Here is a 21965-nt window from a genome sequence, read left to right on the forward strand (position 1 = left end):
CTGAGCCCAAGTCCGATGCTTAACCAACTGAGCCACCCACTCACCCCCCACTTCTACTACTTTGCAAACTGAGACTTAGGTAATGACGCTTCCCAAAGGAAGGACCATGATAGACAAGACATTCTGAGCTCTTGAACACTCTGCTCTGTGCTGACTTGGTCAGACTAAAACATATGAGCACCCCAGGCAGGCAAATAATTTGGCATACGTCCAAAATGTTTGTCCTATGTATTTAGAGGAGAGACTGAGCTCTGAGAACGGCCCAGCTAATCTACCAAAGGGTAAAACAAAAGCTCTCATGTGACAGACCTACAGCCTTAGAAGACAGTTTAGCAACCAGCTGTGTTTACTTGACCATGCCCTTGGAGGTCTTCACCCTCAAGCAGCTCACCAGACAGATATGATACTAAGAGGAATTCTGGTAAATGTGATTTTCTCGGTATCATTGCATTTCCAATAATGTTTCAGCAATCCAGAAATCTTCATGCCCTGACCACTGCCCAGCAACTCTACCTTTTAATTCCAGCTCTGCATGAATATTGATCACATTTCCCAAAAGGTTCCTACTATAGGATGAAATGAATGAAAAGCTTAATGAGGGTGCACAATTTCTGCTTTTATAACTTTAAGTTCTGCAGGCAAGACATAACAAATATATATATGTCATTTTTTCAGGGAATAGCGAATTTTAAACTGACACTCCTCTCTCAATTTTACCTGCGTTCTCTGCTATATGACATGTAAAAGCTGAAATGTATTACAGTAAAACTCAGTATATGCATAATGTATATATTAAAGATATCTTAAATTTTGAAATATGTAACCATGATGTTCAATGGAGAACATTGTTGGGCAAGGATACAGTGTTGCCTTGGAATCTCAATGAAGAGCAAACTGAATCCTGCCCCTTATTCTCCCCGTCCCAGACATGCCATTTCTAATCCTAACTACAAATAGCACTCCAGAAATCCATCAGTCAAGACACATTCTAACTAGCCAGCAGAATTTTAATTTACCCTTTTTACATCAGCCATTAACAAGAAGACTGTACTGGTAGTAAGTTTGTAATGTGAAGAACTGTGTGCCAGGGCTGGGGTTGGGAGCCTGGTTTCTGCTCTAGCCAGCGCTGTCCAATAGAACTTTCTGCACTGATGAAAATGCTCTGTATCTGTACCACCCAATACAGTAGTCTTTGGCCACGTGTGGCCATTGAGCATTGGAAATGTGGCTAGTGTCATTGAGGAACTGAATTTTTAATATTAATGTTTATGTTTATTTTTATTAATAGCCACACATGTGGCTGGTGGGCAACACAGCACCCATTTGCATTTGTCACAGTGTTACACCTAGACCCTGTCACCATTTGCAGGACGATGTAGAAACCTTTGGGACAATTCTACCTCCAATCCACCTCTCAACTCCAAGAACATCCAGGTAGGAAATATGGCTTCATGCACTTTCAAATACCTGGCTTTCCAGTCTCTCCAGGTTCTCCTTTTTGCCCTGGGACAGATGAACAACAATCACAGCAATTCAGAAAAAAATCAGCCGTGTCAAGAGTGAAGTTTTCAAAGGGGAAGAGAGTGGCAGTACCGAAGGCAGAATCTAGGGCTGGGGGGTTGGGGGTCGGTTCCACCATTTCAGCCACTTCTGTGAAAGGAATTTCCTCTTCTTCTGGAGGTGGGCCACTGGACGGCTTTAGACCCTTCGGCATCTCTTTTCCCTCAGATTTCTTCGTAAATTTGGGATGCGGTGTGGTCTTTGCTACTGTGTCCATACCAGCAAAAGCCAAAATAATTAAAATGGCACACAGCCAAGAAAACATCCACATAGTTGAGGCTGGAAGAAAGATATAATGGGAATATATACACACATATGACATGAGATCCAAATGTAATGATTAAGTGATATAAATATATAAGAAGGAAATATATAAACGCATATGAACCATAAGAATAAACAATATGCATAATATTGAATGGTATTTTAAATGCATTTTAATGCAAATATGTACTTGAATCACAACAGGATATTTTGTTTACTTAAAATATTTATCATAAGGAAGATTTTGCTTCAATTCTCCTTGCTGGTTGTTTTCCTAGTGCTACATGTTCTAAAATATTGTTTTCAATCATTCAAATTATCTTGCCAACTAGCGAACATGATCTATAATAAATGCAACATGACTTAATAGCTCATATACCCTGTGGAAAACAAATATGTATAATTTCCTGACTGACCTCACTCAGATTTATAGGAATCAAATACATTTGTATTAGAGGGAGATGAAAAATATTGAGCTGAGTAGTTTATTCCAGCAAACTCAATTATTTCAAGAAAAAATACTGGTGAAAGGGTCCTTAAATCTACTAGGGATAATGGTCCTGTTGTGAGAGCAATTTTTTAGAATCTATTGTAATAAATGGAGAGAGAGGGAATAAAAAGATCATAAACTTGAATATATGCTATATCTTCCGATTCTTCACATGTCATTTAACTCTCCAATTCTTCACTTCATCATTTGAGGAGTTTTCCTGAAAACTCACACTTATCCTTGCATTATTTTAATGGGGCAGAGGGTGGTTATTCTTATTAAGGCTTTTATTAATCAGAGTGATATGAGACAAAGTTCCCAATGAAGTGAAATTGTGAAGTGCAGTCCCCAGCAACTCACAGCCGTTCAGATGCTGCCAACAGATGGCCAGGGGTAGAAATGCATGATTTCTGGTTGGAAAAAGGAGCAGTATGAGGGTAAAGAGAATGGGTTAAGGATCGTAATAACACCTACTATTTATAGAGCTCCTACTATGAGCAGCTGCCTTACACTCACCCATCTAATCAGTTCTCAAAACTGCTCTGCCAGGTAGAAGACACTATTCATCTTCACGAATGAGGACACAGGAACCAAGGGGTTCTACGCCTCATTCAAGATCACGCAATCAGAAAGTTATGAATTCAGAGCTGAAATCCAAGTCTGTTTAATTTCAAAGCCTCAGAGCACGGGGCTGGCTCAGTCAGTTAAGTGTCCGACTTCGGCTCAGGTCGTGATCTCACAGCTCGTGACTTCGAGCCCCACGTTGGGCTCTGTGCTGACACCTCAGAGCCTGGAGCCTGCTTCAGATTCTGTGTCTCCCTCTCTCTCTGTCCTTCCACTGCTCATGCTCTGTCTCTCTTTCTCTCAAAAGTAAATAAACATTTTAAAAAATGCTTTTTTAATTTCAAAGCCTCAATCCTTTCCCACAAATCACATGGCATTTGTAAGGATGACACTAAAGAACAGAAATCCAAGTGCAGGATCAGTGGAAGAATAAATCAGAGGAGATGAGAAAGGGTTCAGATAAGGTGCTGCATTTCTAAAATCATATAAAAATCCCAAAACGCTAACTTCCCTCCAAGTTGTCTTCGCTGCCATATTCACCCTCTCAACTAGTATTTACTGAAAATCAACAATGTCACAAACACTGAGAAATCAAACATAAGCCATGGTGTTTGTCCTTAAGGAGTGTGCAGTCTGCTAGGAAAGATGAAAAACAGCAAAATCAAAGAGGAAAGTGTGAAGGGCAAGTGATCACACTGCATTTTCCCAAATATAGACCTGATGCCCCACTCTCCTCCAACCCCTGCAAAAGTGAGCGCAAGTGAGCGCATAAACCAGAGTTACTAAGTATCAATCAGCTAAATTCAGGCCCAGCAAAAACCAGACAACAGAAGTATTCCATTTAGATATAAAATAGTTCAAGTTTCATCAATTCACACAATGCTGTCAGTAAAACCTTCATTTATTTGTTCAACAAACATTTATTTGAGCATCTCTGAAGTGCCAGGTCCTGTGCTGGGTCACAGAACATAAAGACAAGTAAAACCCAGCCCCATCCCTAAGGATCTTGTCTGTGCTGAACATCCGAACACAGCAAATATCGAAAGTGCAAAGTATCCAAAATGAAATATTGGTAACTTCTAATTCTCTCGCCACTTTGCCATAAGAACTCAACTTTGCAGAATGCTGAGTATAAATGCTCTAAGACATTGCTTATGCTCTCTTAAACAAATGAAATCATATGGAAAAATAACCCTTTTTCTCCTCACTAAAACATGTCTGTGTTTTACCATGCATACAAAGTATTTCTGACCCTGAAAACATGTTATGATAGCCTCTCGGTAAGCCAATCCTAAGGTGGCCAATAAGAGAGAAGCTGATATAGTAAGAGATAAGCTGTTGGGATTGGGAGGAGAAGGGATCTGACACCAGGAACATGACAGGCATCCTCCAGGCACTTTATAATTATTATTTCAATTACATCACACATGAACCATGCAAGATAAGATTTACTATGCCCATATAATGGATTATAAAACTCAGGCACAACAAAAATAGACACAAAGATCAATAGGACAAAATAGGAAACCCAGAAATAAACCTACAATTATATGGTCGATTAATCTTCAACAAAGCAGGAAAGAATATCCAATTGGAAAAGACAGTCTCTTCCACAAATGGTAATGGAACAACTTTCCAGGAACATGGAAAAGAATAAAGCGGACCACTTTCTTACACCATACACAAAAATAAATTCAAAATGGATGAAAGACCTAGATGTGAAACCGTAAAAATTCTAGAAGAAAACAAAAGAAGTAACTTCTCTGACATCAGCTGTAGCCACTTCTTTCTAGATATGTCTCCTGAGACAAGGGAAACAAAAGCAAAAATGAACTATTAGGATTACATCAAAATAAAAACCTTCTGCACAGCGAAGGAAACAATCAACAGAACTAAAAGCCAACTGAAGGAATGGGAGAAGATATTTGCAAATGACATATCAGATAAAGGGTTAGTATCCAAAATATACTAAGAACATATAAAACTCAACACCAAAAAACAGATAACCATTCAAAAAATGAGCAGAAGACATGAGTAGACATTTTTCCAAAGAAGACATATGGAGGGCCAACAGGCACATGAAAAGATGCTCAACATCACTAATCATCAGGGAAATAAAAATCAAAACTACAATGAAATACCACCTCACACCTGTCAGAATGGCTAAAATTAACAAAAGAAATAGCAGGTGCTGGTGAGGATGTGGAGAGAGGGGAACCCTCTTGCACTGTTGGTGGTAATGTAAACTGGTACAGCCACTTTGCAAAACAGTATGGAGGTTCCTCAAAAAGTTAAAAATAGAACTACCCTAGTACCCAGCCAAGTGCACTGCTATTTACTCAAAGGATACAAAATTACTAATTCAAAGGGATATATGCACCCTGATGTTTATAGTAGCATTATCTACAATAGCCAAACTATGGAAACAGCCCAAGTGTATGTCGATCAAAAAATAGATAAAGAAGATGTGATATGTATATATACACATACATGGTATGTTACTCAGCCATAAAAAAAGATTGAAATCTTGCCATTTGCAATGACATGGATGAAGCTAGAGAGTATTAAGCTAAATGAAATAAATCAGTCAGAGAAAGACAAATGTCATATGATTTCACTCATATGTGGAATTAAGAGGCAAAACAAATGAGCAAAGGGTGAAAAGAGAGAGAGAGAGAGATAAACCACGAAATAGATTCTTAACTATAGAGAACAAACTGATGGTTACCAGAGGGGACGTGGATGGAAGGATGGGTTAAATAGGTGATGGGGATTAAGGAGTGCACTTGTGATGAGCATTAGGTGATATATGGAGGTATATATCATATACTATATATATAATTCTCTGTATTATATATAGTACTATATTATACACCTGAAACTAATATTACACTATATGTAAATTAACTGGAATTTAATTAAAAATTCCCATCAATGGATGAATGGATAAAGATGTGGTATATATATACAATGGAGTATTGCTCAGCAATCAAAAAGAATGAAATCTTGCCATTTGCAACTACGTGGATGGAACTGGAGGGTATTATGCTAAGTGAAATAGTCAGAGGAAGACAAGTATCACATGACTTCACTCATATGAGGACTTTAAGACACAAAACAGATGACCATAAGGGAAGGGAAGAAAAATCATATAAAAACAGGGAGGGGAACAAAACATAAGAGACTCGTAAATATGGAGAACAAACAGAGGGTTACTGGAGGGGTTGTAGGAGGGGGAATGGGCTAAATGGGTAAGGGGCATTAAGAAATCTACTCCTGAAATCATTGTTGCACTATATGCTAACTAATTTGGATGTAAATTTAAAAAATAAAATTAAAAAGAAAAAGTACTTAAAAATTCAGGCACAGAAAGTTAAGTAGCCTGCCTGAGTTCACAGTTTAGTAAGCAGTAGAGCTAGGATTAAAACCTAGGCCCATTTGACTCCAAAGTCAGCCCATGCACTTTCACTGTCCCATGTTGCCTGGGGATTAATGAGTGACCATTGATGCTGCAGAAGGTATTAAGCTGAACCCTTCATGGAGCTCAGCTCTAGGCCCTTCAGTGGAAGAAAGATATTTCCCACTGAGAAGAAACAGGAACTTAATGGGAGACATGAAGAAGAGAGATGAGAAGTCTGGCTCTGATGGTGGAACGTACGAGTGTGGAGCAAACAAAGTTACAGAGGGAAACAAAGCACATCCAGCCAGAAACCAAAGAGCTACAGAAAAGAATGAGCAGAGCAACAAATGTAAGGAAGGTGCTTGGTGTCCGTATTTGGAAGTGTGAATTGTCCTCATATGTTTTCCTTGCATTGTGGCTTCCTGCTTCCCAATTTAAGTCCAGATGTTAAAGGATAATGTAGTTGGTACATTAAGACTATGATGAGGCTCCCCAAGAATTTGTACATGAGGAAAACATAGGCCCTTTGAAAACCAACAGAGGAAGAGTTGATAGCAAGCTGACAGTACATATATGTAATTTCTTTTCAATTGAAATTTTTTCATGTTGATGAAAAAACATAAAAACCTAACCGAACGCAACTTCCACGAGTTAAGCAAGTAAGGGCTTCTAATCAAATTTTAAGTCACTGAAACAATAAAACATGACTCAGATGCTAGCTAACGCTGAAGTTTAATGCAGGTGTAAATCTTAACACAGTGATTAGAAGTAAAAATTCTAAATACTGCCTGGAACATAAATGTTTCAAGAGCAAAAAGTTAGGTATCTTTTGTTTCTATGTCCCCAGCGCCTAGCATAATGTTTGCGAATAATATGTATCCTATTAATGTTTGCTGTACTGAAATGAAGTACATGTAATAGATTGCATTATTTTCTCCAATTTCCCATTCCACCCTGTATTCACACTGTTTGATATATGAATTTTGCACAAAAGAAATGAGGTCTGTACTCCAAACCCTTGACTTTGAGTTCAGCCATGTGATTTTGGCCAATAGAATGAGATGGCAGTGACAGGGTGCCATATCCAAGCCTAGGTTCCAAGAGCCCTTATGTGCTTCCACTTGCTCTCTTGCAGTTTGGCCATTTCCCTAGAATACGCATGGACAAGTTTGCTTGTCACAGAGAAGGATGAGAGACACATGGAGCAGAGTTCAGGTAAGCTGCCCTAGTCAAGTACAATCTAGATAATAGTCCCTAGCTGATCTTCAGACATATGAGTGAGCCCAGATGAGACCGGTTAAGGCCAGTCTAGACCAAACAACCCTCACGAATCCCACAGAACATGCTAGTTATCTACTCTTGTGCAAAAAAGACCTCAAACTCAGAAACTGAAAATAACTTTTATCGTAGCTCACAATTTCATGGTCAGGAATTTGGGCCTGGATCAGTTATGCGATTCTTCTGCTCTATGAGACATACTTAGGGTCACTTAGCAGTATTCAGCCATTGCATGGGATAGTCTAGAAAGGCCTCACTGCAAGTCCAATGCCTTGTTAGAAATGGAAGAAAAGTGGGCTCTCCAATCACCTGGCCTCTCTAGCGTGCCAGTTTCAAGATTGTCAGGTTTCTTCAATCATGCCTTGGGGCTCCCAAAGAGAGAATTCCAAGAACATGGGAGCTACCAGTCCATTTAGGCTATACCTAAGAATGGCACAACATCTGTGTTAAGTTTCATTCGTCATGGCAGTCACAGAGGCCAGGCAGACTCAAAGGGAAGGGGCATAGCCTCTACTTCTCAGTGAGAGGAGTGCCAAATAATCTCTGGCCATCTTGAATCCACCATAGACACTCAAGCTATAATTTGTAAGTCATGGAATTTTGACAGGATCAGCAGCAAAAGCTAACTAATATCAATAGCTCCAACCTCTAGCCTAACACCATATTTGCTATCGTTGAGACAGAACTAAGCGGCTTCCAGGCAGCATCATCTTATCTTCAACCAGCAGCAGACATCCTGTGTGCTCCCCCAACTCGTCAATCTGCCCCCATAGTCCTGGAAGTTGCACCCATTGACAGTTCCTAAACAGAGGTTGAGCCAACCTTTGTTGAAAGGCTATCAGAAGGGATCTTGAAGATTCTTCAAACTTGAATGCCCCTTCCAACCTTGAGAGTCTATGATGTGGTCTTATAACAGTAGATACTTTTACAATAAGTGAAAATCTTTTCATAACATAAAATTTCACTCTAAGTGTAGGGGACACTACATTTCCTCTACTGATATACTTTTCTCTCTCATTAAGATAGTGCCCATGCTTGGGAAGACATCCTGTGAAGATTCATTAGTTCTTTTCTCAACTTAGAAGTAAGGTATTTATATTGATTTAATAGTCTACGTTTGTAAAATGACTTGACAAGTTTCATGTGGAGGCTAGGGCCATGGATTACAAAGAAATTTAATAACTGACTAGCAAGTACTCTACTATAAGGACTAAAAGGGATTGGCTTTGTAGCCGGCCAGTCATGAGTAGGGTTGAGCTCTTCCACTTACTAGTTACTTCATTTGGAACAGGTTAGCGTACTCTCTAAGTCTTGGTTCCTCAATTCTAAAATGGAGATGATAATAGTAGCTTCATTTTGTACGGTCGTGAAAGTTAATGAGATAATGCATGAATAGCTCTTAACACAGTGCCCTTAGTAACTGTTGGGCTATTATTTTAGTGAGGATTAGATCTAATGAAATTAACTAGCCAGAAATAGTATTTCAAAGCAGTGACAAGTGTTTCCTATTCTCATATTGTGTCAGACTGGCAGTTGGCCCATTTCTATCCTCTTTTATGTTCTCCTCTATATCTCAAGGGCTCAAAGCCTAAGAACTACTTTTCCCAGAATCTCTTGTCATCAGGTTCCAGTTTAGTTTCTGCCAGTGAGAGACACTTACACAGAAGACAGGAAAATAGCAAAAGCCATTATTCTTCTGCTGGCAGCAGCTGGAATGCAGGGACTTCAGCAGAATTGAAGTTTGACACACCAACATGATTTCCTGCCTTGGTTCTGTGGGTGGCTGTGGCCACTGACAGAAGTCTTCTGCAGGTCCTGCCCTGGGCATCAGTAGCAAAATCCCAAATCTCTGAAGGTTAGAGGCAAACCTGACAGCTAGTGACAGCCCTGTACCTCTCCCGCCTTCAATGACTGCATCAGTACCCAATTACTCGTACTACATTCTAGATTTAATCCTGTACTGCATCCTGAATCCTACATTATTATTCTTCTCCAATTACTTTATCTCCACTTCCTTTATCATAAACTCCCAGGCTGTCTTTATATACTGTCTTATATCCAATCTTACATTCTTTTTCTTACCCTAACCACTCTTCATCCATCTATAACATCTTAATCTGTTAGAAACTAGCTGGATCCAATTATGTCCCAAGAAGTTTTGTCAGAAGATCCTCCCACAATGTTCTGAGCCTGCACATATGTAATCCACACCAATGTTGTATTCCAGGTGCATTCTTGAATGCTGATTTAAGTATAAATGTTGACTTTGAAATAATTTGAAGCATGTGGATATGTATGGATCAGTTCTCCATCTGTGAAAGTGTTGACATTTTTTTTTTTACTTTATATAGAGCAACCTTCACCCTGTGACCTTTGTATAGTTATATAAAATTATTAGATGAACTTTTATGTGTTTCGTATTCCTTTTCTATCTTAATAGTTACTTTTGGCTTCTCACATTTCATTATGACCGATATTCCACGCTGTGTTCCTTCTCATACCCAAGTTTCATGCTATTCTTTCCTTCTTTCAGTCAACAGGTGTTTATTAAACACCTATGCTGAGTCATACATTGTATTATATGCAGGAGTTAGAGGGAAAAAAAATATCTGCTGTCACAGAGCTTACATTCTAATGGCAGTGACAAATATCAGATGGTAAAAATAATCAATATTTCAGACTGTAATAAATGGTAGGGAGGAAATAAATAGGGGTATTTGATAAAGAGTGACAAGGAAAGATTGTTTCAGACAGGTTGCTAGAGAAAGCCTATCTGAGCAAGTAGCACTTAAGCTGATAGCAAGGCCTGAGGAAAGAGCATTGATGAATCAGAAGGAGCTGGTCACGAGACAGGCCAGAAGAGTTTTCCAAGCAGCAGGAACTGGATGTGCCTTGGTACAGAGAGAGAAGGAAGGCCCAGAGGCCCTGGAGGTATGGAGAGAGAGGGAGCCTGGCATGGTCCCCCCACCCCACTCCCCTGGGACACACTGTGTCACTGCTGTTGACCTTTGTAAGGATTCGGGGTTTGTTCTACAGGCTGTAAAAGGTCACTCAATGTTCAAGCAGGGGAGAGGCCCTGGCTGTTGTGTGGAGAATGGTTGCAGAGGGGACAAAACAAGAAGCAGTAAAAGCAGGTGGGAGCTTTGTAGCCCAGGCAGTAAGAGACGAGAGAGGCTTACAAGTTTGTTGCCATTATTTTGCCAATTGAAAGATCACCCCTTTCTGGAAAACAATCATTATTTTCTTTAATTTCTATCTGAAAACTGCATATTCAACTCATTTAAATTGGAATTTAAGTTTACAGTTTGAGTTTAGAAGGTTTCTTAGGATTGTGGTTTAAATCTATATCACTTTGAGAAAACAAAGAGACCACACTGAGTCTACATGTGGGAAAATTCTTGAAGAATATGATTAATAATTATTTTCCTTTAGAAACACAAGGTGAGGTTGAGTTGTTGGTCAAGGTTTTATTTTAAAATATACAATGAATCTGGGGTACCTGGGTGGCTCAATAGGCTGGGCATCCAACTCTTGATTTCAGCTCAGGTCATGATCTCACGATTGGTGACATCAAGCCCCACTTTGGCCTCTGCACTGACAGTGCGGAGTCTGCTTAGGATTCTCTCTGCCTTTCTCCTGCTTGTGCATGCTGTCTCTCTTTCTCTCAAAATAAATAAATAAACATTTAAAATACACATATACATGGGGCACCTGGGTGGCTCAATCGGTTGAGCGCCCGACTTCAGCTCAGGTCATGATCTCACAGTCCGTGAGTTCGAGCCCCGCGTCAGGCTCTGTGCTGATGGCTCGGAGCCTGGACCTTGCTTCAGATTCTGTGTCTCCCTCTCTCTCTGTCCCTCTCCTGCTCATGCTCTGTCTCTCTGTGTCTCAAAAATAATTAAAAACATTAAAAAAATGTTTTTAATATACATATACATATATACATACAAGACATACACACACACACACACACACACACACACACACACACTAAATCTGAGATAGTTTTGCACTAGGAAGTACAACCTAGACACACAGATGTTTGCATAAAAATGATGCTTGGTCAATTTTGTCTCCCCAAGACCAGAATAATAAATCCCTAGTTTCCCTGAGTGGATTTAGGAGATCTTAAAGTAAGATCATAGCCCCAACTCCTGATGAAACAGCTTGAGTGGGACAGACTGGGTTGGGCTGAGAGGCTTTCGAGGTAGGGTTGTAAGAGGTCTGAACTCCAGTCAAGTAATGGGATGATTTCAGAGCTTGTTCATCCTGAAGGGATGCTGGCATCCCCGTGACTTCCCTGCCTAAATAAGTAACCTAAAGTGTAATGAAGAGTCGGGGACAGCAGTTACAAGGGCTCACTACCATCACAGCCACTTCTTGTGTGTTTACCCTCAGGAGGGAGGTCCCAAGACAAGGGCATGGTATAGAAGGATGTGAGGAAAAGGAGATTGGGGAAGGACAGTTGCTACTGCTTCTTCCTTCTCTTGCCTTGAGAGCTACATCCATTGAATAATCCTTTCTTTGTAAGGTGCCTCGTGTTGAGTTCTCAGTGCTAAGCCACCTTGGTGTGGAGGATTCCTGATAAGCTGTTTTCTCTTGCCCCATTTTTCCAACAAACTCGCAGGCCTCCTAAAGCTCAGATTTTGAATTCATTCACAAATGTAATGCCATGAAAAGGAAGGAGAAATTTTGTAACTGCAGATTCCTATTTCCCACTTTATTTTTTAAGGGCAATTCCAGAGTGATTGTAATCAGCTCTGATAAGCTTTGCTCATCCCTTTGTGTTGATAGATGCAGCAAAAGCACCGCCATTTCTATTATCCAGTGGGAGACTATTTCTCCCAGAGTGTCTAAATAAGCGAATCCATTACAATTTTATTAAGCACATTGAATATAATATTACATTCCACCACATTAAATGCTTCTTGTATATAACAAGGGTGCAGTAAAATAGAAACATTCTCAGCATTTTTCTGTTAGATAAAAGGGATTGGCTTTGGTTCAGAATCTAACACTGTAAAAAAAAAAAAAAGTCTAGAAGCAAACATGGATAGTTTGTTTGTTTTTTCTTTCTCTATGCATGCCACCACTTTGTCGCCTACTCCTCTTCCCCTGAACCCCGTCTTAAATCAAGGTGGTGGGACAGGAAGCAGAATGTTCCAAATGGCACATGAGACCCATGGCACTGGATTAGGTGCAGAAAAAGAACTGCACTCAGGAGAGCTGGGAGCAATCAAAATAGGGCAGGACAAAGTAATAATTCAGGTGACCAGTTGGTGGAAAAGCAAACTCACCTACATGGATGAATAGACAGGTTAAAAATACACATTAAATTTAGACATGAAAATAAGCCCTCGTTCCACATCTCCAAAACCTAAAAGAAACCTTAAAGGATGGGACCAGGCAAAGACAAGAACAAAATTATTGCTTCTGTTTCATCTTTTTTTTTTCTTTTCCTTCTCAGGGATTTCAAGTTTGTCTGCCAGAGTGGTTTTCTGACTTTAGAGACAGGGAGAAAGGAGGCGGTGAGAGCATAGTATGAACGAGCGAGTGTGCCGCTGGACAGCATTGCAGGCTGACTTAGTCCACCCGTTATAAGAAAGCAGTGAGGCATAGAGTGTAAAGGTGGGCTAGGTGGGGAGATGGGTACTGTCTGTACTTCCTGCTCTGCTCTTCTGGAAACCTAGAACTACTCTAAACAATCAAGTTCATTAATTAAAAAAGGAAAAAAAAAAAAAAAAGCAACAGAGCCTGAACATGATCGATTTGTGTACTATTTATTTATTAGTTGGTCCCAGCAGCAGTTAATCACCTATCAAAGTTGCTGTTGAAAAACTGAACTTAAAATTTACATGTGCTCCTAATACCTGTTTGTTAAGTTTGGGCATGTTAATAAAAATCAGTGATGGAGCCAAACTGAGTTCCGTAGTAGAAACCTCCTCCAGGAAGCAGAGATCTCAATGAGATTTTCCTACTTCCTGGGTATAAATTATTTATATGCCCATTTAATAAGTATGCCCAAACCTAAGCAAACCACATTACCTTTTGGAGACCAAGAAGAATGCTGTTGTAGGATATTCCTCTGTAGGGCTGGGAATCACTATGGAAAAGGACTAGAAGATCCTCACTCCCGCTTCATCCAGTCCATCTACAATTAGCCAGAGGTTCTCTGAAGGGGAGGTTCCGGGGAAGCTTCAGGATATAGAATCTAACAGATTGGAGGGTTTTAAGGAAAAGGAGTTTGTCTTTGAAGGGAAAGGTTGTTTTCGAATGATGTGATAGCTACAGAATCGTCATCACTGGCAGCTTACCTTCCGTTGATTACGCTGCTCCTCCGTGTGGAAAGACGTATGTTGGTCCTTTCATCAGCCCACTCACATGCTCAGATGCAGGGAACTCAAATATGAAGTAAAACTACTGCAGTTACAGCATGAGAGAAATGCTCTATCATACAAATATCTCCAATAAACAAATTTCCATTTGTCTTTAATTTCTGCCGTGTTTAAGATCCATCCCCCTTTTTTCTCAGTCTGGGGCTCTGAACCTACTACTCCAATGCTCTTCTTCTAAACAAACATTCAGAAAGTCAGAAGTTTGTCAACAGACACTGGGTACATCCCAAAATATATCAGTCCCTATCCTGCCCATTGGAATCTGTACTAGTTCCATCAAATAACTTAAATTAACAAACTTAGAGCAGACACTCTAGAAACATTTTAATCAGGAGTTACCAAGAGAAATCGATCTAGGCTTATAGGTATTGGAGTTCATTCCTACCCTCTCTCTAGTTCTCAAAAAATTCTTTAAAAACCCTTAATCACTCCTAACCATTCATAAGGCCATTGTCAATGACCTGTACCATCATTTAGAAAAGGCAGAAACAGGGGCACCTGGGTGGGTCATTTGGTTAAGTATCTGACTCTAGATTTCAGCTCAGGTCATGACCTCATGGTTCATGGGATAAAGCCCTGCATTGAGCTCTGCACTGACAGCACAGAACCTACTTGGAGTTCTCTCTCTCTCTCTCTGCCCATCCCCCACTAACATTCTCTCTAAATAAATAAATAAACATTAAAAAATTTTCTAAAAATAAAAAATAAAGGTGGAAAAATTGAAGGATATAGGCCACACTGTATTTGTCTGGGTTGTGCTGACATGCTGATCCCAGCACCTCCCTGCTTGGCTCTAACTATGTAATTTGGCGTTAGGCTCCAAAACATTTTCATGGATCTGTGTGCTGTTAACTCCATGAAAGGAAGCCCAGAGCCTGGGCACTAGCAACTGCATGAGACCTGGGGTAAGTCACTCAGCCACTATGGTTCAATGTCCCTGTATTAAAAGCAGTCAGTTTGGACTAGATGAGCCATAAATAAAGTATTTGCTAATTCTAAAGTAGTAAGATTCTTGTCCCAACAAATTCTGACTAATCATAGCACTCAATAATTAAATATTGTTATATCTTCATTTTGTCACCTGCTCCGGGGCCTATTCCAGGATTTCCGCATCAGGTCACAGAAAGCTCTACCTGTGGCAATGGCTCTGGAAGACGCTTTAGAGGTCAAGGGCTCTCCCAGAGGGAATTGAGAATCCCAGAATAAGGGTGTCTCTGATAAGCATCAGGTTTGGTATCAGCCGAGAGAAGAACAGCGGGGGTCTGTCCCTGAAAAAAACTACCAAGACATTAAAGCTTCACATGAAAACCAGCAGTCACTTTCTCTTTCAGGACAGCCTTGCTATTTAATACCCCAAAAGACCAAGGACAAAGAATGGCATTGTATAAGCACTGTAACTCAAGCAATTAGCCAGGTAATGGTCTGTGGGGTTCATTATAGCAGAATGTCAATTAAAACACTTGGAAGGAGATTATGCAAAGCCCTGAGATTTCAAATCTTATAAACTACCCAGTGAGACTAAATTATGGTAAATGTCATATTACTACAGTGGGTATCACATAAATGAAAATAAAATTTTTCTAATATAGACTCTTGCTTAATATCTCATAAATCCCAGAAATTGAAAAGGGCGGCCAAGTGTCTAGTCTTGATTCAACAGTAAAGAAAATGAGATCAAGAATGTCATGTTTGAATTGAATATCTTCTTTCCCACCTTTGGCCTAATTAAGGAATACTTTGTATATCTCCAGCTAATTGTTTTTTGAAGATTAAAAAATATAGCTATTGGTTTTAATTTGGATTTCTGCCAATGGACTTGAAGCAGGAAGATTAGAAAAGGAATGGACACAATATGAATTTCAGAAAGAAAATTATTTCTCAGAAAGATCTTTAGATAAGATTTCTCTGTTTAATGACTTGTCTGACTTCATTCTCACAGAAGCATAGCATTTCTTTTTATGTGTATGTGCAGATATGTCATCAGAAAAATTGACTTCTTCAAAATCGACAATAAATGATAGAGTTCTTTATGAAATTTCAAAAATTGAAATAGCATTTGGCATCCAAATAGATGTCTATAATTATTTTTCCTAAACACTGGTAGAAAGAACACGATATGTAAAAATTTGTTTCTGTCCTAAACCCCTCCAGTCAGGTTTAAACCAGTAGTTAATTTTTATTCATGAATTATAAGTCCTTTAGAGAAGCGAGTGAAAATAAAATAACTAATAGATCTAGAAATGTAATGTTCCACTAATTCTATCATAGAAAGCCAAATGCATGTTAAATTTGTGTCTTTATTTATAATTGTTCTGTAAAATACCACAGGCATATCAAATTTTTAAAGCAAAATGTCTTTTCTCCTTGCCAGATAATTGTTGTGATAGAAAACATATTTTTAATGCAACTGCCTACATCATCTTAACTGAAAATATACCACACCATTATAATCTAAACAAAACCTGATTTTTAAGACTTTCATTGCACATCGTCTCTGCAAGGGGATTAAATATTGCATGGAACCAAAAATACGTAGTTCTATCCCAGTAATCTCAATATATTACAGTCTCCCTTTAGAATTTAGTCATTCTGCTTATCTCACAGATATTCATAAACTTAGTGACTTTAAAATTAAAAATGATTCTACACTCCATACCACAACCTTCCACATTTCAAAAATCAATACAAAAATAGATTTAACACCACAGAGGAAAGACTGCTTTCTATCAATTGCATGCTTTTATCATTTCTATTCATATTCTTATTTCCTTGAGGCAAATTATATCAACAGGACTTTTGTAAGCCTGGGATCTTACTGCAAAAGACTTGATGGAAGATAAAATAAATCAATGTTTGTAATCATCGCCTACCTTATGGATGTTTCCTTATCAGGAATTCCTCTCCTGGAAGGCACATAGGAAAGTTCAATTTCATTTATCATGAGATAGGGGTCTGTTTTATTTCTTTCAAGATTTGCCCCTACCCAATGAGAGGTGAGTGCCCTTGATGAGGGGAGTGGTGACTTTTTCTGACTCTGAAGAAAGGCTCTGAAATCTGATGAAAGGCAAATGCCTCAGGAATACTGAAGTCTTAGCTGCTCACTGGCCTGACCTTGTCTGCCAATCCCCTCGGTTTAAGGAATTGCCTTCATCCTAATACTTTCAGGTCATGACACCATAATGTCAAACAACTCTCCAGTTTGGGAAATACTATATTTTTCTGAAGGATCTCCACTGGAATCTGTTATTCAGTCAGTATTTGGGTATATCTGTTTCCATTGCTGAGTGAGCCCTCCCTGGAGGAGAACAACCACTTGGGTGACATTTGTGAACACACTCCCACCACCCTCTCTTTTACTGCACAGGCTTGCCACCCATTGAGAATTGATCAAGACTTGTAGATTCTTGGCCAGGTTCATTTCTAAGACGATATCCTTGTCATCTTATTTGGGACTACAATGAGATGTTCCCAAGAACTTATAAATTACAAAAGCAGGGGTGCCTGGGTGGCTCAGTAGGTTGAGCACCCAATTCTTGATTTCTGCTCAGGTCATGATCCCAAAATGGTGGGATCGAACCCCACACTGGACTCCACAGTCATCATGGAGCCTGCTTGAGATTCTCTCTCTTTCTCTCTGCCCCTCTCCCCCCATTCTCTCTCTCTCTCTCTCTCTCTCTCTCTCTCTCTCTCTCTCTCAAATAAAAAAATAATAATACATAACAAAACCACTGTAGGCCTCTTGACAGATCATTCATTTAGCAAGCAAGCAGGCAAACAAACGAGCATTCATGAGAACCTGACATGCGCCTGCTCTAGATGCTGGGCACAGAGCAGGAGAAAGATTGACAAGATTCCTACTTTCAGGAGTTTATATACTAATGGGAGAGACAACCAAAAATTAAAACAAAAAGATGCAAACAGTACATATCAGATACTACTAAGCGAATAAGCATTATGCTCAAACTAAAAATGAAGTCATGGAGAATGACTCAGTGACTTCTTTAAACTGGATGCTCAGGGAAGATCTTTCTAACAAGCTGATATTTAAACTGCTGCAATCTGAATGACAACCATGGAAGTGCAGGAAGTCAGAGGATAGACAAGAGCATCCCAAATAGAGAGACGCTGAGATGGCAACAAGTATTAGACTGGAAGAGCAACATAAAATGTATCAGAACACAGACCCAAAGAAAACCAAATTAAATCCCAGACAAGCAAAATGGTATATGCATATGATTAAGTATATTTACAGACTAAGACCGGACCTATGGAAGAGCACTGCTCAATCATCAAAACAGAGAAAAAGGAGTCTGCGAAGCACAGGAAAAATTAGAACCCATCCAGACAGTCCCAAGGAGCCTAAGCCAATGGGACTTACATATTACAGTCCCATTAGTAAGTTGATCCCCATTATGAACTGGATACAGCTGATTAGCTTAACCAGAAGCCATGAAGTATTTGATTAATGTAAATCCTCTCATTCTGATGCCACACTTACCAAGTGCTTCCTGATTCTGCCTCAGAGAGAATATGCTGTCATAAGACTTCAAATAATTTGACACAGTGATTGCTCATGGTAAGTTACAAAGTGGGCTTCTAATTATCATTTGGCTTCCCTGTAGCTTGCTGGCATGGAGAAAATGCTATGGTCAGGCTGATACAAGTACAGTAGCCCATGTGGTTACATTTCTCATTGTACACTAATGAGCTTTATGAAAGCTACCTGCCTTCTCCTCGGTTTAGTGTTTCTGGGGTCTTGATCACTGCTGAAACCTAAAAATGCAAAATTAATCAAGCCTCTACCTAGAGTGTCCCAGCCAAGCTCTAGCTGGTCTTTCCTTAGCAGCCACTCCCTCCTGATGCTGAGGAGATATGCATATAGCTATGGCTACCCCCTCTTCATCTAAAATGCCTGGTAAGGTCAACTAGGCATGATGAAGAAAGCTAATGCCCTGGAACCAGCAACCAAGCTCATTGAAGTCTATCTTTGAGATTATCTTGCTATCTGAGATCCTTGGCAGACAAATATCAGTTTCCTCATCTGTAAAATGGGGGAGTTGGGCTAGGTCTTTTTTCATAGACGTTTAATGACACAAGTAATATGTAAATACATTTTCTCTGTAAATGCATAAAACATGACAGGGAACAACACCCCAATTACTGCCTCCTGCTTCTACTGTCCCAAGGTGAGCACTGTTATCACACATGAATCCTCCCAAACCTTTTTAAGCATTTATATATGTCTACACATCTATATCTACATATAAAATATAGACAGTAGCGTTCACTTTGTCTTGAATAAATGGTTCCACACTGCACATCCTGCTCTGTAACTTGTTTTCACTCAGCAACAAGTCTTGGAGATTCTTCCACATCAGAACATACAGCTCCCCCTTCATGTCTTTCACTGTTGTGTAGTACAACATAGGTGACTACACCACACATCTGTTCACCGTTCTTCAAATGGGGGCTAGTTAGACTTTTTCTCATGTTTATACTCCACGAAACGTTGCTGTAATACCCTTGTACATCCTTTATTGTGCACATAAAGAGTAGCTAGAATAGCTCCAGAAAGAGGAACTAGCAAATGATGGCAACTGAGTGTAAACTCAACTTATTATAGTCCACAGACCACCTGAATCATAGGGGAGTTTATTCAAAGTAAATAAATATGTAAGAAAGTAGAAGGCAGCTTTCTTGGTTCCACCTCAGACCTTCTGAGCCAGAATTCACAGATGTGGGAACCGGAAGCAATGTTTTAAACACTGTGGGTGGTTTTCACAGTAAAGTGGGGGAACTACTAGACCAGGTGGCTCTGGTACTGTCTCTAAAAATGTACAAAAATGTTCACCTGCCAATCACCTCCATGCGCAAGGCACTGCATGAAGAGTTTCACACATATTTTCTGTTGAACTGTAACTCCCATAGTCCAGGACCAGATCTGGGTTGCAATTAAATCTGGATTCCAATCCAGAGCTATTTCTAATAAAATATATGAGAACTCACGGACACAGCGCTTCACTCGCAAGTACACCCCCAGAAGAGTGTACCTTTCACCCCAACATTCCACCCCTGTGCCTATCCCTTCCAGCCATGTCTGTTTCCCCACCACTCCCTCCCAGGATGTGCTCTGATGAGGTCTGTCTCCCTAATGTGTGCCAGAGTGTGATTGGCCTGCTGTCCTGACAGTTTGGTTTTCTTCTTTTTTTCCCTCCATTACTACCAGATCTGCCTGAGAAGCCTTTCTCCTTAGACTACAGGAAGAGAAGCTAAGTGAACAAAGATCCATATCCACTGTGTTTAGAAGATTACAGAGAAAGCCAGAAGAATATTAACTTATTAATACTTGTATTTAGTTAAGAATTTACCATTAAATGAAACCTTGTAAGGTAGGTACTATCATCTGCATTTATAGATGAGAAAAATGAGCACAGAAAAGTTAAGAAACGTACCCCAGATAACTAACCAGGGAAGGGTAGACCCAGCATTCAAACCCAGGTCTGATTGGTGCCAAAGCACAACTCATAAGTCTGCGTGATGCTGTTTTGTCTCTAGTCTACATGTACCTGTGATTTTTATCCTTCCCCCGTCCTGGGCATTATTGTAGGACTTCATTGCTGAAGTATAAGAAACAACCTTGAGCGTGAAGTTTAAAGGAGTGTGGCCTACAGAAACCTTCATCACTTCATTTGAAAGTGCTCAGCAGGCATCACGCATTATGCTGAGTCACATTAGGAATTCATGCCAGGCTATAATTCTTTACACTCTCTGGCATGCTAGCCCTGGATGGATTTATGTACCACTAAACTTAGATAGCTTAAAACACCTCATTGCCTAAGCCCTCAGTAATGCTTATAAAATATACGTAGCTGCACTTTTAAATCATTATTTTTACTTACATTTTAAAAATTGAAAATAATGTTTTCCAAGAAGTTGTTGGACAGTTGCAACTCACTATAGATGGGCTACAGTTGCTTTTTATGCCCTGTATCTCCATACTAGATCACCTTTTATGTAGTTATTATGGACTGAATTATGTCCCACCCTCCCCCCAAATTCATATGTTGAAGCCCTAACCCCTAATGTGATGATATTTGGAAATTTGGGAGGTAATTAGACTTAGATGAGGTCATGAGGGTGTGGCCTGCATGATGAAACTAGTCCCTGCATAAGAAAAGACACCAGGGAGCTCTCTATCATGTGAAGACACAGCAAAAAGGCATCCACCTGCAAACCAGGAAAAGAGCTCTCACCAGAACCCTGCCATGTCCTGGCACCATGATCTCAGCCTTCCAACCTCCAGAACCATAAAAAAATAAATTTCTATTGTGTATTCCTCCCCACTCTATAATAGTTTGTTATAGCAGCCCAAGTTGACAAAGGCAATGGTATTATATCACTGTTTTGGTGATTTCTATGCATTTCTCTTAGGGTAAAATTAACACAATTTTTTATATTTATAACCTAGTTCAAACTTAGTTGAGTGAAAGAATGTACTTATTCTTAGAGCTAAAAGTTAAAGTATTTAGCTTTAGTGAAATATCATGATGCCTACAACTTATTCTCAATGGTCCCCAAAAACTCATGTATAGAGAGATAAAAATTCCAAAATGTTAACAATTATTAAATTTAAGTCAAGGGCATACAGGTACTCGCTCTATTCTTCTTTCATTTTTCTATAGGTTTCAAAGTTTGAAAAATGAAAAGTTGACAGTGTGTTAAGTCAGATTCTGCTATGATGATGTTGTATAACAAACATCCCTAAAATCTCAGCGGTTTACAACAAAAAGCATTCACTGATTTCTCATTCACAGCTTTACAGATTGGGTAAGCAGCTCAGCTTTAAAATGTAGGTCAGGTTTATTTCTGTTCAACATATCCCCGTACTGATACCAGTAGCTACCCAGTGTATGCTCATCTTGTAGCAGATGATGGAGTCCAAGAGGTTAAAAGAAACATACATCGTGGGGCACCTGTGTGGCTCAGCCTGTTAAGCATCCAATTCTTGATCTCA

General features: G+C 39.6%; 1 protein-coding gene across 10 annotated transcripts in view; it reads right to left on the bottom strand.

Annotated features, from left to right (window-relative positions):
- OTOL1 (otolin 1) overlaps positions 1 to 21965 on the bottom strand; it is a 29905-nt gene extending 7940 nt beyond the window's left edge. The window contains exons 1-5 of one of the 10 annotated variants that reach the window (XM_045037343.1): positions 16822 to 17355; positions 15033 to 15219; positions 13871 to 13976; positions 13602 to 13767; positions 1468 to 1839 (exon numbers count right to left, since the gene is read on the bottom strand). In XM_045037343.1, the coding sequence (XP_044893278.1) occupies positions 1468 to 1831 (364 nt within the window). In that variant the 5' untranslated portion in view covers positions 1832 to 1839; positions 13602 to 13767; positions 13871 to 13976; positions 15033 to 15219; positions 16822 to 17355. Of the gene's footprint in view, positions 1 to 1467; positions 1840 to 13601; positions 13768 to 13870; positions 13977 to 15032; positions 15893 to 16821; positions 17356 to 21912 lie in introns of those variants that run through there. The other 9 variants (XM_045037347.1, XM_045037345.1, XM_045037341.1 and 6 more) reach the window with 9 other exon arrangements.

Source organism: Felis catus, chromosome C2 (assembly GCF_018350175.1).
Source record: "Felis catus isolate Fca126 chromosome C2, F.catus_Fca126_mat1.0, whole genome shotgun sequence".
In the NCBI taxonomy this organism is placed as follows: Eukaryota; Metazoa; Chordata; class Mammalia; order Carnivora; family Felidae; genus Felis; species Felis catus.